General features: G+C 41.2%; 1 protein-coding gene across 5 annotated transcripts in view; it reads right to left on the minus strand.

The window, feature by feature from the left end:
* Window positions 1-783: 783 nt before the first annotated feature.
* Window positions 784-14,268, minus strand: part of myom1b (myomesin 1b) — a 60,249-nt gene continuing 46,764 nt past the window's right edge. For 3 of the 5 annotated variants that reach the window (XM_063206552.1, XM_063206551.1, XM_063206554.1), the window contains 12 exons: window positions 14,113-14,226; window positions 12,564-12,611; window positions 11,800-11,887; window positions 11,672-11,710; window positions 11,329-11,434; window positions 10,010-10,173; window positions 9,312-9,348; window positions 9,102-9,124; window positions 8,952-9,007; window positions 8,251-8,466; window positions 3,007-3,376; window positions 784-1,266 (listed from right to left, as the gene is read on the minus strand). In XM_063206552.1, the coding sequence (XP_063062622.1) occupies window positions 1,178-1,266; window positions 3,007-3,376; window positions 8,251-8,466; window positions 8,952-9,007; window positions 9,102-9,124; window positions 9,312-9,348; window positions 10,010-10,173; window positions 11,329-11,434; window positions 11,672-11,710; window positions 11,800-11,887; window positions 12,564-12,611; window positions 14,113-14,226 (1,350 nt within the window). In that variant the 3' untranslated portion in view covers window positions 784-1,177. The remainder of the gene's footprint in view (window positions 1,267-3,006; window positions 3,377-8,250; window positions 8,467-8,951; window positions 9,008-9,101; window positions 9,125-9,311; window positions 9,349-10,009; window positions 10,174-11,328; window positions 11,435-11,671; window positions 11,711-11,799; window positions 11,888-12,563; window positions 12,612-14,112; window positions 14,227-14,268) is intronic. The other 2 variants (XM_063206555.1, XM_063206553.1) reach the window with 1 other exon arrangement.

Here is a 14,268-nt window from a genome sequence, read left to right on the forward strand (position 1 = left end):
CCATTGGCCCATTGTTACCGGGTTCTATTATTGCAAGGGGCAGGGGGGGAAATCCCCCTTTAGGCAGACCTAGGCAGACCTAAGGACTGTTCTATTCATTCTAGAAGCATTATGACACGCTCCTTTAGGCAGACCGGAACCTGATCATGTAAGGTGCCCATAGAAACCTATTATGTTGGCATATCTCTATACTTAAAGAATCTCTGGTGATATTGTCTTGCTGGAATGTTTATGACAGCCAGCTGCTTGGCTCAATGGGGAAAGTGCTGCATTAGAGATATGGAGGTTGTGAGTTCGAATCCCACTTGGACCCATGTTGATTTTCAAAATTATATCATATGCAGTGTTCCTTAGCCAACTTAAAATACCATGTATGTCATTTAGTATATCCCCAAAACGCGGAGCTACAACACTTTCAAGATGGCTGAATCCAAGATGGCTGAATTGTTTGGCCCATAACTTCTGACTGGGTGGATGGATATTTTCCAACATTTCTTTTAGCTTTGTTTTCTCAATAGTAGTTTGTTTTTAAAAACTACTATTTAAAAACTGCTCATCTCTGCCCCAAAAGGCAAGCCTGCTTCCAGCATTTTCTGTGAGAATGCAATCTAGTTCTACTAGATTTTCCTTGGATTTTAGATTTAGTAAATCATATCTCAAACAATAATCAAATCAGATTCATGCTCACAACATTTGAATTTGAAAACTGTTCAAGGTTTGCCTGCTATTATGGCACAATGCTGCACAGCAGTCACAGGTAGGAGGAACAAAACAATTCAGAAGTGTTAGTCCATCTGTTTGTAGTTTATTTGAACCAACCAACCATCCAAAAAATCCATTTGGACAAACTCTTACACATACTTTTCCACAGCAACTGAGTATGATTGATATAATAGCCACCTCATGTACTAAAACATATCTAAGCTTGCGTGTAAAAAAAATCTGCAAAAGCTACTGAAGTGACAAAAAATATCATTTGGGGGGCAGCCAACATAACATACAGTAGGCATCATACCCATCATACCTCTTCACCCATCTAATCAGAGAACATTCAGTGAAGCCATACTATTCTCAGGCATCTACAAGATAACATTACATTACAAGTCCTATTATCTTCCCCTTTCTACTTTTCCATGTGTTCCAGACGTGTTCTCGGCTGCTCCTGTAAAAGGCCTGATTAGTCCTCTGGGGGGAGAGGGGTGGTGACAGGTGTCGAGACGGGGGTGGCCTCCCTGCTTCCACCAGGAGACTTCAGAGTCGTAGAGTCTGCAGGAAGAGGCAGGGTTTTTTTTAGTGGCACTGACATTGATCTACTGCACATGAAACAACCGACAGAACAAACCAGATTTTGAAGTTGGACAGTACAGTAGGGGCGGTGGTGGCTCAGTAGGTAGAGGAGCCGTTCGGCAAACCAAATGTTGCCGGTTCGAGCCCCACTCGGCCTGACCCCGTCGTTGTGTCCTTGAGCAAGATACTTAACCCCAAGTTGCTCCTGGTGGCAGGGTGGCACCCTGTGTGGCAGCCACGGTCACCGGTGTGTGAATGGGTGAATGTGAGGCATACAATGTAAATCGCTTTGAGTGCTCGAAGGGGTGGAAAGGCGCTATATAAATACAGTCTATTTGCAGTCCAATTCAGTCCATTTACCAAATATTTCTCTTTTCACTACATCAGCTAATTCTAATGACTAAAATTCATGAACCAGGTAGAGAAGTTGATTAACCCTAGCCTGTGTTATTAGAGCCTGTGTTATACATTGTAATAGCTATGTCTTAATATGTTACTGAAGGCTCTCTGCAATGTCATAGCTATGTTGTTATGATGCAGTTAAGTATTTTCAGCAAGTAGTGAATAGGCCCCATCTGCAGTAAGAGGCTACTGGAGACACCTGTATTAGGTTCAGGATGGTTTGATGATGCACTTCTGAATTTAAGTTGCCATACTGTTAGTGATGGGCAACCTGGATTCAGAAGCTATACTATCCTGTGCTTCATATTCCAAAAGACCTGATTTCGCCTGTCCAGATAGTGATATTGGACAGGTAAAACCAGGTCAATTGCAGTACCGGTTAGTGGTGTCAACAATGATCGATCCGGCGATCCAATCCAACGCAGGGCATGGACGATCCAGAATCGATCCGGCAAGTTCCAGAATCGATCCAGCAATTTTTTAAAGTTTCAATTACTTCCATGGATATTTCGGGAGCAAATGAATGTTAAATAAAATAAAAGCAATTCAAAACATTGCAAAACTGATACAGACTGATACAGACTGATACAGAAAGATACAGAAAACAGCCAATAAATTGTGGCTCAGTATCTGACTACTTGTATTGCCTCATCATGACTGATTAAACATTTGCTTTGCTTTCAGTAGAAATGTAATGCATTGCAATGCATTGTAGAATTCGGATCACATAGAATCGAATCGCTACCTCCCGAATCGTGATTGAATCGGATCGTGAGGGCAGTGCCGATCCACACCACTAGTACCGGTATGTGGTACTGGATTGTAGCCCCTGACTCCAAGTTGCCCATCACTGTGACATCGGACCTGGCATTGAAATTCATTCAACACTGAACACCTTCACCTGAACACCAAATGTCATAAAACACCTCAATACCACACATTTATTAGAGTGACCATGTAGTCCAGTCAATCTAGCGCTTGAAACGGGAAAAAAACTGCAGAAATCATTCCAAGTTTTTTGTAATCCTAAGGTATATCTAAATAACATATTAAACATGTACATATTTATATTTAGTGTATGGTGGTTCCCTGTGGAGAAATGAATGGGAAAACTTTGCCCTTGGAAAAAAGTATGTTTCAATACATATGCATTGGTAGGTTTTAATGTTATGATTTTATGGGGGTTTAATGCTCACTAAAAATAGGAATCATTACGGCAATTTGTCCTATGTTTTGCCCTTTTTTGAGCTAGATTGACAGGACTGATGGGTTTTAGTGTTTTTTTTCTTCTTCTTCTTTTCTTTAAAAAGGACTCACCTTTCCTCTTGATCACCTTCTTCACCTTCTTCACCTTCTTTTCGGGAGTTGGAGTTGGGGATTTTTCTCTAGCACCAGGTGTGGGTGTAGCTGCGGGGGTGGGGGGTGCCGGGCTCTCAGGGACCTCTGGTGTTGGGGTAGGTGTCGGGGGAGAGGGGGTGGCTGGAGCTGGGGTGGCTGCAGCTGGTGGGGCTGGGGCTGGTGTGGCTGGGGCTGGGGCTGGGGGTGGGGTGGGGGGCTTTGGGGTTGGTGCCTTGGGGGGTTTTGGGGTGGCTGACTTGGGTGGTGCCTGTCCGACGGTCACATTGCCGTCTGCGTCGGTGAGGTAAGCACCCGCACCTGCATCTCCAAGACTCTCCGTCACTTTCAGCTGAAAAGGAAAAGGAGAAGGAGGAGATTTTACATACATCATCACATATGCTTTACATACTCACCTAGAGGGTCAGCCAATTATATTCAGTCAAACAGATTAATAGATGTAGAGTATGTATATCAAGTAGATTGTGTAATAATAAGAGTAGGCCTACGGTACGTGAACACAAATACAGTACAGGCGTAGGCCATTTGCAGAGATTGTCAGTAAGGTGCACTCAGATTTATATGGCTACTCTTGTTCAGTTCAGACAGAGATGGTAAGCCTGGCTTCGGGGTAAAAATGCTGCCAGGTGCTTCCTCTGACTGTGCACGCAACTCCATCCCATCAATCTACCGTAGGCTTTGTGTGATCATCTTGATCATCTGGTTTAGAATATGAAGACGAAATACATGGAAGAGTGCGTCTGATGATTCTTATTCACCCAAGAAATCTTAGTCAAGAGATCAGATGTTGGCTATGGACTTTTTTGGAGTTTGGAAACTTTGAGAAAAGCTTTTTGTTTCTTCACTATGTTACTTGTTCAATTCTAATTATGGTAGCACTCTTACAGATGTAATTAGAACACTAATATGACATTACAAAGTTGAAACAATGTAATTATCATGCCACTATTGTAATTACACTTGTAAGCGTACTTCTACTTCTACTAAATACAACTCTACTCTTCACAACTCAAACCCACATCAGACTTAAAGCTGAAGAAGTCAACACATCATTTTGGAGTCGACACATCTCCACATTGCCTACAACCAGGGCAGAATTTGGTTCTCATTACATTGTATGTATGGGGGGGGGATTTGTCCTGGGCCCAGCCAAAGCTATCAACGGCCCTGCCTATAACTGAACTCTTTAGAACATGGCAGAGTTTCTCTTTCTACAGCCAGACATGACGCATCTCCTTTTACGCATGGCTTTGCCTCTTACTGTTCTGCGTTTTGTTTTCTTTTTCCCCCCTCATAGGCCTCATCTGATGCCTGGCGTCTCAGGTTGAACGGTGCGAACTCTTTGTTCTTGCTAATACGATCACAATCCACATTCCTGAGACCATGAGCCTGTAGCTTTACGGTCAGTGGTTTGCTTTCAGTGGAACAGTGGACACGCATACACACATGGTCTTGCAATGTATATTCAGCCCATGGACAGCTAATCACCCTTCGCACACATGCAACAGACGTGCACAGACAAAACACACACAGACTAAAGTAACATTTTCTACTTGTTCAGAAAAAAAATACATTTTTTTCTAACAGAAATAGTAGTGTGTTTCAGGACAGTATGGCAGTTTCAAGATCTCATGTTGTACTTAGATTGGATTTAAACTGCTGGCTTCACTAGACACAGTTACTTAGAAGTATGTATGAAACAGCCTCCTTAGGCAATATCTAGGAGCAGTACTTTTCTTTCTGGGAATGTCAGTCAATTTAGGTGAAATGTACTGCACAAAATAAAGCAAAATATTATGTAAAATATATCCAGCGGCATTCATGTTTATGTCATAAATGTACTTCATTGCAATTGTCACAAAGTACTTACAAAGCAAGATGTCCATCTTTCAATGGTGCTCCTTACTTGTAGAGTTGTATGTATTAAGTGAACTACATGAGGTACAGTAAACTTAATGACAATGTTAAATGAAATGGATTTCTAAATGCTTCACTTTTATTGATGTGCATTTTCAATGACTGTTTCGATGAAGTTCCCATGACTGAGTAAGAAAGTATGTCTGTGAAGATATTCATTCATTTGTTTTCCAAAGAGTTTAGTGGTAAGCAACTGGACATCTTTTTGGATCTTGAACATTTCATATCACATTTTAAGAAAACAACCTAACATTTTGTCTGGTAACAGGTTTTTGGTTACAGTCCCTGGAGCAGTGTGGGGTTAGGTGCCTTGCTCAAGGGCACTTCACGGATGGAGGTTGTTGGGAGAGGTCAGGATGGATTAGGTCCCCCAGATTGAAAGGCCGACTCTCATTCACACCTTGCCATGTGGCAGGTTCAACTGCTCATCACCACCAGGGGCAGTCGTCTGTCTGTACTGTATAAAGGTGGTGAAATGGGCTGTAATGGGGCCAAAAAACACCCATGGATTTTTGCGTGCCCCCCTTTTCATTGTGGGCCAATCTCTAAATTAGCCAACAGCATGGTCTCCTAAAGACCGCGACTCACTGGTAAATGCCCTGTATGTCAGAATACTAGACAATTGTGACCTTAAGCCTTGACATGTGACTCCAAGGTACTGCCTGTTTTATCAACTGACGGCGATGAGGAATTAAACATTTTTTCAATCTCTAACGAAACATCCAGTTGCTTATGTCCAAACTCTTTGACTTTGGATGAACAAAAAGTAGTAATGTGTTCACATTCCTCCATTGAGAGGCCATGTGCGTCACAAAAAAGTGCACTCACTGAAAGAGAAGACTGTTCACACACTGTTATAGATGTCCAAACACTATCAACATCTATTCAATTTGTATTAGCAGTCCTTAAAAGTATATGTATGCCTCCACATACAGAGCATGCCAGAGGCATAATGTCCTCCAGTCGTCTGGACGTACGTCTATCCGTTCGTCCATCACAGGATTTTGGCTGTGACTTAACTTTTGGGCAAGTTGAGGGATTTTGCCCGAATGTTGTGTGCTATTACTGCCTACTAGGTACATGAACCTGCCAACCAGGGCTTGACATTAGGCTTGTACGAAATGCCGAATTCAATTAATGGAAATTCAAAGTAATGCCATAATACGAACACTAGGTAGTGTAATTACCATACATTTCTTTGAATTTAATCTACACCACCCATTGAGAGTTCATAGAACACCACCACCACCCAGTGTTCATATTATGGCATTACTGTGAATTTCAATTCATTCAATTCAGAATTTCGTACAAGTCTGCTTGACATTGGCCAACCGGCCAAATGCTGGTTTCATAATAATTCAAATATCAATTTCAGTATCACTAGCCACTTTGACAAGAAACATATTCCTTGGTGTGGCAAATCACAGTAGTTGCATCAATTGTTTGTATTTAAATGCAGGAATATTCCAAAGAAGAAAAAACTGACAACCAAACTGGCTGAATGGCTAGCGACTCTGGAAAACCGCTAGCCACAGTGGCTAGTGAGCACAAAAGTTAACGTCAACTATAGCCCTAATAATTAGCACGATCTGCCACATGAATAACCTTATGCAAAACACATACTGTAGTGATTGGACACATCTTTTTAGACATCAGTGTGTGAACACTTCACTCATGTTTTATATTATTCAAACAGCATCATGGGTGGGATCATACACAGGAAAATGACAGTTGGAAAAGGTGAAGGGAGGAAGATGTGAGGTCATAAAAGTAGAGAAAGAGTAGGAGTGGCAGGCAGTGGTTGAGATGAAAGAGACAGAGGAGGAGATAGATGCACAGGCGCACACACACATCCACACACAGAGTATACATACACAGATGCACACACACATACTGTATACATACTCACACAACCGCACACAGACAAAGAAGGAGAAGACAAAGGAGTAGAAAGTGGCACACATTAAAGACTGGTACACATTGAAAAGACACAACAGGTGAGGGAATACGTGCTCCATTTATTAGAAAGAGGTGACAGACACAGTGATGTCATAGTCTTTATTTTGTGACACAGCAAGGATATGTCGTTGAGTTCTATATTGTGATATAGAAGCACATTATGGTAGTTACCTTTGTGCACTCAAACCAAAAGTGACTTAAATAATATATTCAGTGATTTAGAAAGTGACATCATAGTGTATTTTATAGTGAGGGGAAAAGTGATGTAATATCTGTCTTTATGCAGTAGGTGTGTGAGGGGGTAGGGGAGTGTTTTGACAATAATACTGTGTAGTGACTCTGAGTGACGTGGGACACACATTCAAAAACATAAAAAGACAAAATTATATTTCACTGAACAAAACATGTAAAAGATTGAAAACAAGGACATTAAAAGGTTTTTTTTCCAGTCACACCCATGGAGTTGGCCATTCCCCTTGAACAACATGTGGTTTCATTTCCTCAAACACTTGCTCATGCACGGCACAGTCACCTCACAATAACATCATAAAAGCATCAGCAGTTCATCAATACAAGACACCAGCCAAGGACATCTCAAGGACGAATCCCTCAGTCTGACTTCCAATCCAGTACCATTTCATGTCATCCCAACCCGTTTAGCCCAAGCAGTTGTCATATGCAAGGGTGCTTGCTATACCAGGGAAGGAACATTCTAAGGGGATGATTTTTTTTACAAGTATATTTTTAGCTGGTTATTGATTTACTCAAAAGCGATCACAGTAAATGAGTGGGAGAGAAATAGAGTAGGGTTGGAAAATGACCCAGGTCAGATTCATACCTGTTTATGGTCAGTGTATGGTCATTAGTGTACTGGGACAGTAACTTGTGTACCTAGAATAGCCCTGACTGACCTGAAACAGAGCAGGCTAAAATTGCAGATTTATAGTTGCTCACAGTTCAGCTGTCAATATCAAGCTGGCTTCCAGAGGGTTGACTGATTGGACCTACACTTTAAAATCCCAACCCATAGTTACATGTAGCATCCACTACATCCCTTTCACTATATTGCACTTGCACTAAAATTGCACTAACAAATTCTTAAATAGAAGGTAAACACATCGGTGCCATAGCCTAACACGTGCTACCCTAATGGCACCAATAAAGCAGCCTACAAATTGTATTCATTCATTCTTGTATTCTTTTGAAACCTTTTCGGTGGCTTTTATACATATTTACTCGTTTATTAATCTGGATCCTGTAAAAATTAGTGATTGTTTATTTTCTTTTGGAGGCGGCTTGAGTTGCTTCATCTGGGAAGAAGACACTTACGGTGAAGTCCCCACTCTCCGTGCCATACTTGTTCTTCACCAGGATGCTGTATTTGCCGGAGTCAGCCGTGTTGACCTGGGTGATGGTGAAGCTGGCGAACTTGCCCGACTCGAACTTGAGGATGTAGTGGTCATCAGACACCATCTCGCGGTCGTTCTTCAGCCAGGTGACCTCTGGGACGGGGTCGCCGGAGATGTTGCAGGTCAGGTTCAGGGCCTGCGAGGACGTGAGGAAGGGACAGAATAGAGGAAAATAGAATAGAATAGAATAGAAGAGAATAGAATAGAAGAGAATAGAATAGAGGAGTAATATTTATTAATCCCGAAAGAAATTAACGTGTCTAGTAGCACACACACACATACTGATTATTTCACATATATTAAACATTCACATATTAAGAGGCTCTCAGTGCAATAGCTAAAGAATATACAGAGTAGAATAGAATAGAATATAATAGAATAGAATGGAATAGAATAGAATGGAATGTCTTTATTCTCGTATATTTAAGTGTGAAGGAGGAGAGAGGAGACTCAAAGAGTAGAAAGGAGGAGCACCAGAAATTCTGGGTGCAGACGATGACAGCACTAAAATCTTCTGTTCAACACACACACACACACACACACACACACACACACACACACACACACACACACACACACACACACACACACACACACACACACACACACACACACACTGACCTTGCCCTCCTGAATGGTCACCACGTCTGGTAGGCCACCAGCAACACGAGCACGGTCTACAGGGACAGAAAAACACACAGTGTTGTGTTAATATGCTGATCAAAACTGAATTGGTCATATTCAACAATGATAGAAAATCGGAGCACTCACTTCTCTCTGCAATGGCGGCAGCCCTACATATGAACGAGGCCAGGGAGGAAGTGGGGCAAAGACAGAGAGCAGCAAAGGAAGAGAAGCACACAAAGTAAAACAGACAGAGAAACACAACACATTTTAATCAGATTGATAGGCTTTTTTTTGTGATAATTCTCAAAATATTAGTCAAGCGATAAGTATGATGCAAAATGTTTCTGATCTTACTTGAGTCTCTGGAACTCAGCAAAGGCGTCGTCGAATGCTGAAAAGACCAACAAACAACACAGTTTATCCCATTTGTCCAACAGTAATCCAAACAAGGTGACAATACATCTAACAGCACACACCAAGAGTTGCTAAATGCCTTTCAATATCTGTATTTATACAAAAAGGTTTTACAGCTTTAGTAACCTTTTGCGGTGAATTCTATAAACTAGCAAGGGTCAAAGCATGTTGAAGTGCTTTATTTATCTAATGTCAGTAAAGATCTAGAAAATGGCACCAATCTTCCTGTGTTAATCAGTAGTCATGCACTGTCCTACCTCATGAAACATTGAAGCTGAAAAATCAGTATCATGTCTGTTCTCTGCGTTAAACTTTTTTTTAGTATTAGCGCCAAAGGAGATGTCTTTTCTTTGTTTTACCCAAACATGAGAAATGCAAAGTAAATATACAATAACACTTAACTTGACGTTGGCATCATACATATGACATAACAGTGTCGTAGCCCCAACAATGTCAACTTTTCATGATCATAAAATGTGTATAACACTGACGTAATGTTTATGACTCCAACATGACTGTGTCACGACACTGCTTTGACACTATTATGACACTGCTATGTCATACGTAATGCGCCAGCATCAAGTATAGTGTAACCAAATATAAAATGAACTTTGTGTTATGGCGTTACGGTAACTGACCTTGTCCGGACAACTCCACGGTCCTCTGGAGGCCGCCCTTGCCGTCGAAGAACTCGATGGCGTACTTGCCCTTGTCCTTCTCCGTGGGCTCAGAGATCTGCAGCCACAGCTGCTCTCCCACCACACCGCTCTTGACACGGTCACTGAAGGCAATGGCCGAATCCCTGCGGAGCACCAGAGAGAGAGAGAGAGAGAGAGAGAGAGAGAGAGAGAGAGAGAGAGAGAGAGAGAGAGAAAGAGACAGAAAGACAGAAAGAGAGAGAGAGAGAATGTTAAGAGACAGTCAGCACAAGGATAGTAATTTGACTTCGACTCGTGCTCATCTACAGTCAAAGATGGATAACAATTTTATTCATTTTTTCCCCTTTAACTATACATACGGTACCATAAGAATTTAGGATCAGGGGATGCTTTGAGCCAAGTTGGCTACTCTGCATGTCTCAACCTTCTAATTACAGCTCTTTCACTTTCAGACACTCACACTCACATGGACACAATTAACTCATATGGGTGGGCACACTGCACAGACAGACTGATTTTACTCGTGTTGCCAACCCATTTTGCCGAGGGAGATGCAAAGGACATGTCTAGTCAGCGTTCATGAAATGTGTCTATATGCTACTGGTTGAAGCTACAGCCAATCAGACCCCAACTATTCTTTCACTCACTTGCTAACTGAACTGTGGCATCATTGCCTTAACATGGCCCATTGAGACATTGAAAATGCTCAAGATTGAATGGCCCACTATCTCATTACAATTAGACATTTTGTAGATGGCTTGCATGGCCAGACTAGAGTAGAGTAGAGTAGAGTATCGTTTATTGATCCCAGGGGGAAATTAAGGTGTCAAGTAGCATACACACATACATAAATAAAGACATTGCTCACGAGACATTACACACATACTTAGACATAAAAAAACATATATAACTCACTGTTACACACATACTTACACAGAAAATAACCATATCTAGCTCACTGTAACATACATTTTGCCAAGGCATATCTCTCTCACTCTCTCTCTCTCTCTCTCTCACACACACACACACACACACACACACACACACACACACACACACACACACACACACACACACACACACACACACAAACACACACACACACACATACACACACACACACACTACCTCAATATACAAAGCTCTGTGCAGTGTCACAGGTAGTATTGGCGGGTCAGGCCCAGGCTATAACCTTCCCAGTCATGATTGTCACATGTCGGAGGTATCCGCTATTCCCCCACCCACCTTGACTAACAAATGTTCAGCGGGAAACACTGAATTTTAGTACACGCGCTTACTTGTACTTCCAGGTGACGAACAGCTCATCGTTGTAGTAGTTGACGAAGGTGTACAGCCTGATGCCCTCCTCAGTGCTCTGGATCTTCAGAGGGGTGGAGGAGTTTGCTGCACACACACACACACACATACACACACACACACACACGCACGCACGCACGCACACACACACACACACACACACACACACACGCACACACACACCATTAGATCCCTGTATCAATACTTAAACGGTTCTCAATCAATATAACTGAGTTAGCATGTATCTCCCAACATACACAACATTTTTGTAAAATATTATAGAATAATATACTGTGTATATGTAATAAAAGTAATGTAGCTTACCAATTGCGCTAAACACTTGGTTCATCAGGTCTTTGAATCCTAAGGACAAAGAACAGGACACAACATTAAATACATTGAGACCACATGAAAGTGTACATGCACCACGTATATATAGATAAATCCGATACCTTGGTCTGTAAGATTGAGTGTAGAAGTGTCCTTTCCCCGATCATCCTTCAAGACTGTCTCGTAAATTCCAGCATCCTTCTTAGAGATCTGACGTGAATGCAAAAAAACAACGGGCTCAGAAAGCAAGCATGAAAGCTGCAACGAAAACATGAACATCTGAGATGCACGATGCACGAGACGCTAAAAATGAGAATGGAACGTAAAGACAATGTTTTGGCCATTCCCAGAAAAGCTGGGCTTTTCCCCCCTGCGAAGGATGCTGCAGGACATGGACACGATGATCTGAGGCAGAGAGTACAAAAGCAAAAATGACACAAGTGCCCCGATGACACAAACTCCACAGACAGAACACAAGAACGACATACATACGCACATACATATATATCTGAATAGTAACGCAAACTTAACATAAATAATGCAAAAATGCCAGAAGTGCTCCTATGACAAAAACTCCTATGACAAAAACAGACATAAAAAAAACAACAGAAGCATCCTTGACGACAACACACCACAGAAATGAAGAGATGTCGAATGATTCAGACAAACAACAGTTTGGCAGTACATTAGAGGATATAATGATGACTAAATAGCACAAAGTGGACTGTTACATGGATCGATTGATAGATGGAAGAAAGCAGACACGGGTCGGTAGAAAGATGGAAAGACAGACAGACAGAAAAGACATAGGCTAGATGTATTATGTTCAGGCAAAGTCACGTCAAGGCAACATCAAGCAAACTCATTAGAGATTAGAGGTCCAGACTTTGAGTTTCTTGAAGGGGGAGTCATCACCCGTTGAGGGGCCGATACGCTGTAATCAGACACATGAAGATATAAGCACATGCATATGCATAAATATTAAAGTCTTTAATTTAAAACACTCTACTCCCATGCTTCCTTTCGCTGACTTAATCGAGATTGTGAATCTTTGAACAAGGTTATGCCACAGCAACATAGCTATTACTGCGTAAAGCCTATGGAGAATCAATTCATAGCCTTGCTGTTGTTGTTCAAGGTCACTTTTTTGTTGGGAAAAAGAATGAGAACTTAACATAGACCAAATGATGGACTTGCACCTCACACTATACTGAACTATACTTATCAATGTAATTCTCATACGCCTTATACATGCATGCTTCATTATTTGATCTATGATGCATCATTCTTTTCCATAATTGTTACTTTTCAATATCTTACGAACTGCATTTTGTGACCGAAAACAACAGCACCATTGTTTGATTCACATCAACAATTGAATTAAGAACTGTATCTACAACTCAGAAAATTACATTTGAAAGGGGGGTTGGGATACAAAATATCAGTTACAAAGGAATGCTATTAAAAACTTGCAATTTCTTAGCCATGTTAGCTGGGTGAAAGTTATGCTCTAGACGAGAGTCTTTAACCCTTCAGTTGTGTTCAGGTCGACTCTGAACAATTTACTTTAATTTACTTTAACAATTTAATTTCTTTCAATAATAGAAACACATTGTTTTATCCAATAACATTTTAAAACATAGATCAACAAAATACATCTGTTAGACAGCAAATCCGAAGGTGCTTTTTGGGAGGTTACAGTCAAATGTTGCATTTCAGGACAAGACCGACCAAATGCGGCTAATTTTGGCTAAAGTCGATTCATTGTGGGATAATGCATGCTAATGCAGGATAGGGAGGTTGATGAATAGTTGTCAGCAAGGAATGGGTTAAAGTAGAAATTGAGCACAACCATGGGGTTAAGACTGTCTTTAACAAACTTTAATTCATACAGCAAAATAGACCTCATCCATCCGAAATCTTCTTGATGGCCTAATAGGGTGTTTTACATCATGGACAAGAACCAACAGGTTTAATTTTTCGTACAAAAGATAATGTACACGTGTTCAAAAAAAAATCAAAGATCAGAACAAATAATAAAACTGACTTTGTTTCAGTTCACTCTATTTATCAAAAGGAGTGACGTGCTGAGACTAGAAAACTGAACAGTACCAACATTTTCAATAATTTAAAGGTTAAGCGTTGTCTTGCTTTAAGAGAAGTTAAAAGAGGAAATATGTCGCTAAGCTAGTGAAAGTCAATGATTCCGTGTAGCATTGTAGCATGCTACACGGATGCATTGACTTTCACTAGCTTAGCGACATGCTCCCTCTTTTAACTTGTCTTAAAGCAAGACAACGGCTTACATGAAAAATAAGACACTTAACCACCTTTATAACCCCCAGCCAACGATTTTAACTGTATTAAGCCCCAAAATAGTGGCATACCCCTTTAATAATACTATACACGACATTACCTGGGAAGAGATTTCTCACCTGTGCAATCTCAAGATTCAGCACCCCCTCGCTGAAGTCTAGTTTCTCATTGCACTGAATCTCGCGTCCATCCTTATACCACAACGCAACAGAGTCCTTCTTCATGTTCCCAACCTAAGGAGGAAAAACAGAATGAAAGTCTGTCTGTCTCTATTT

Source organism: Engraulis encrasicolus, chromosome 9 (assembly GCF_034702125.1).
Source record: "Engraulis encrasicolus isolate BLACKSEA-1 chromosome 9, IST_EnEncr_1.0, whole genome shotgun sequence".
Lineage (NCBI taxonomy): Eukaryota > Metazoa > Chordata > Actinopteri > Clupeiformes > Engraulidae > Engraulis > Engraulis encrasicolus.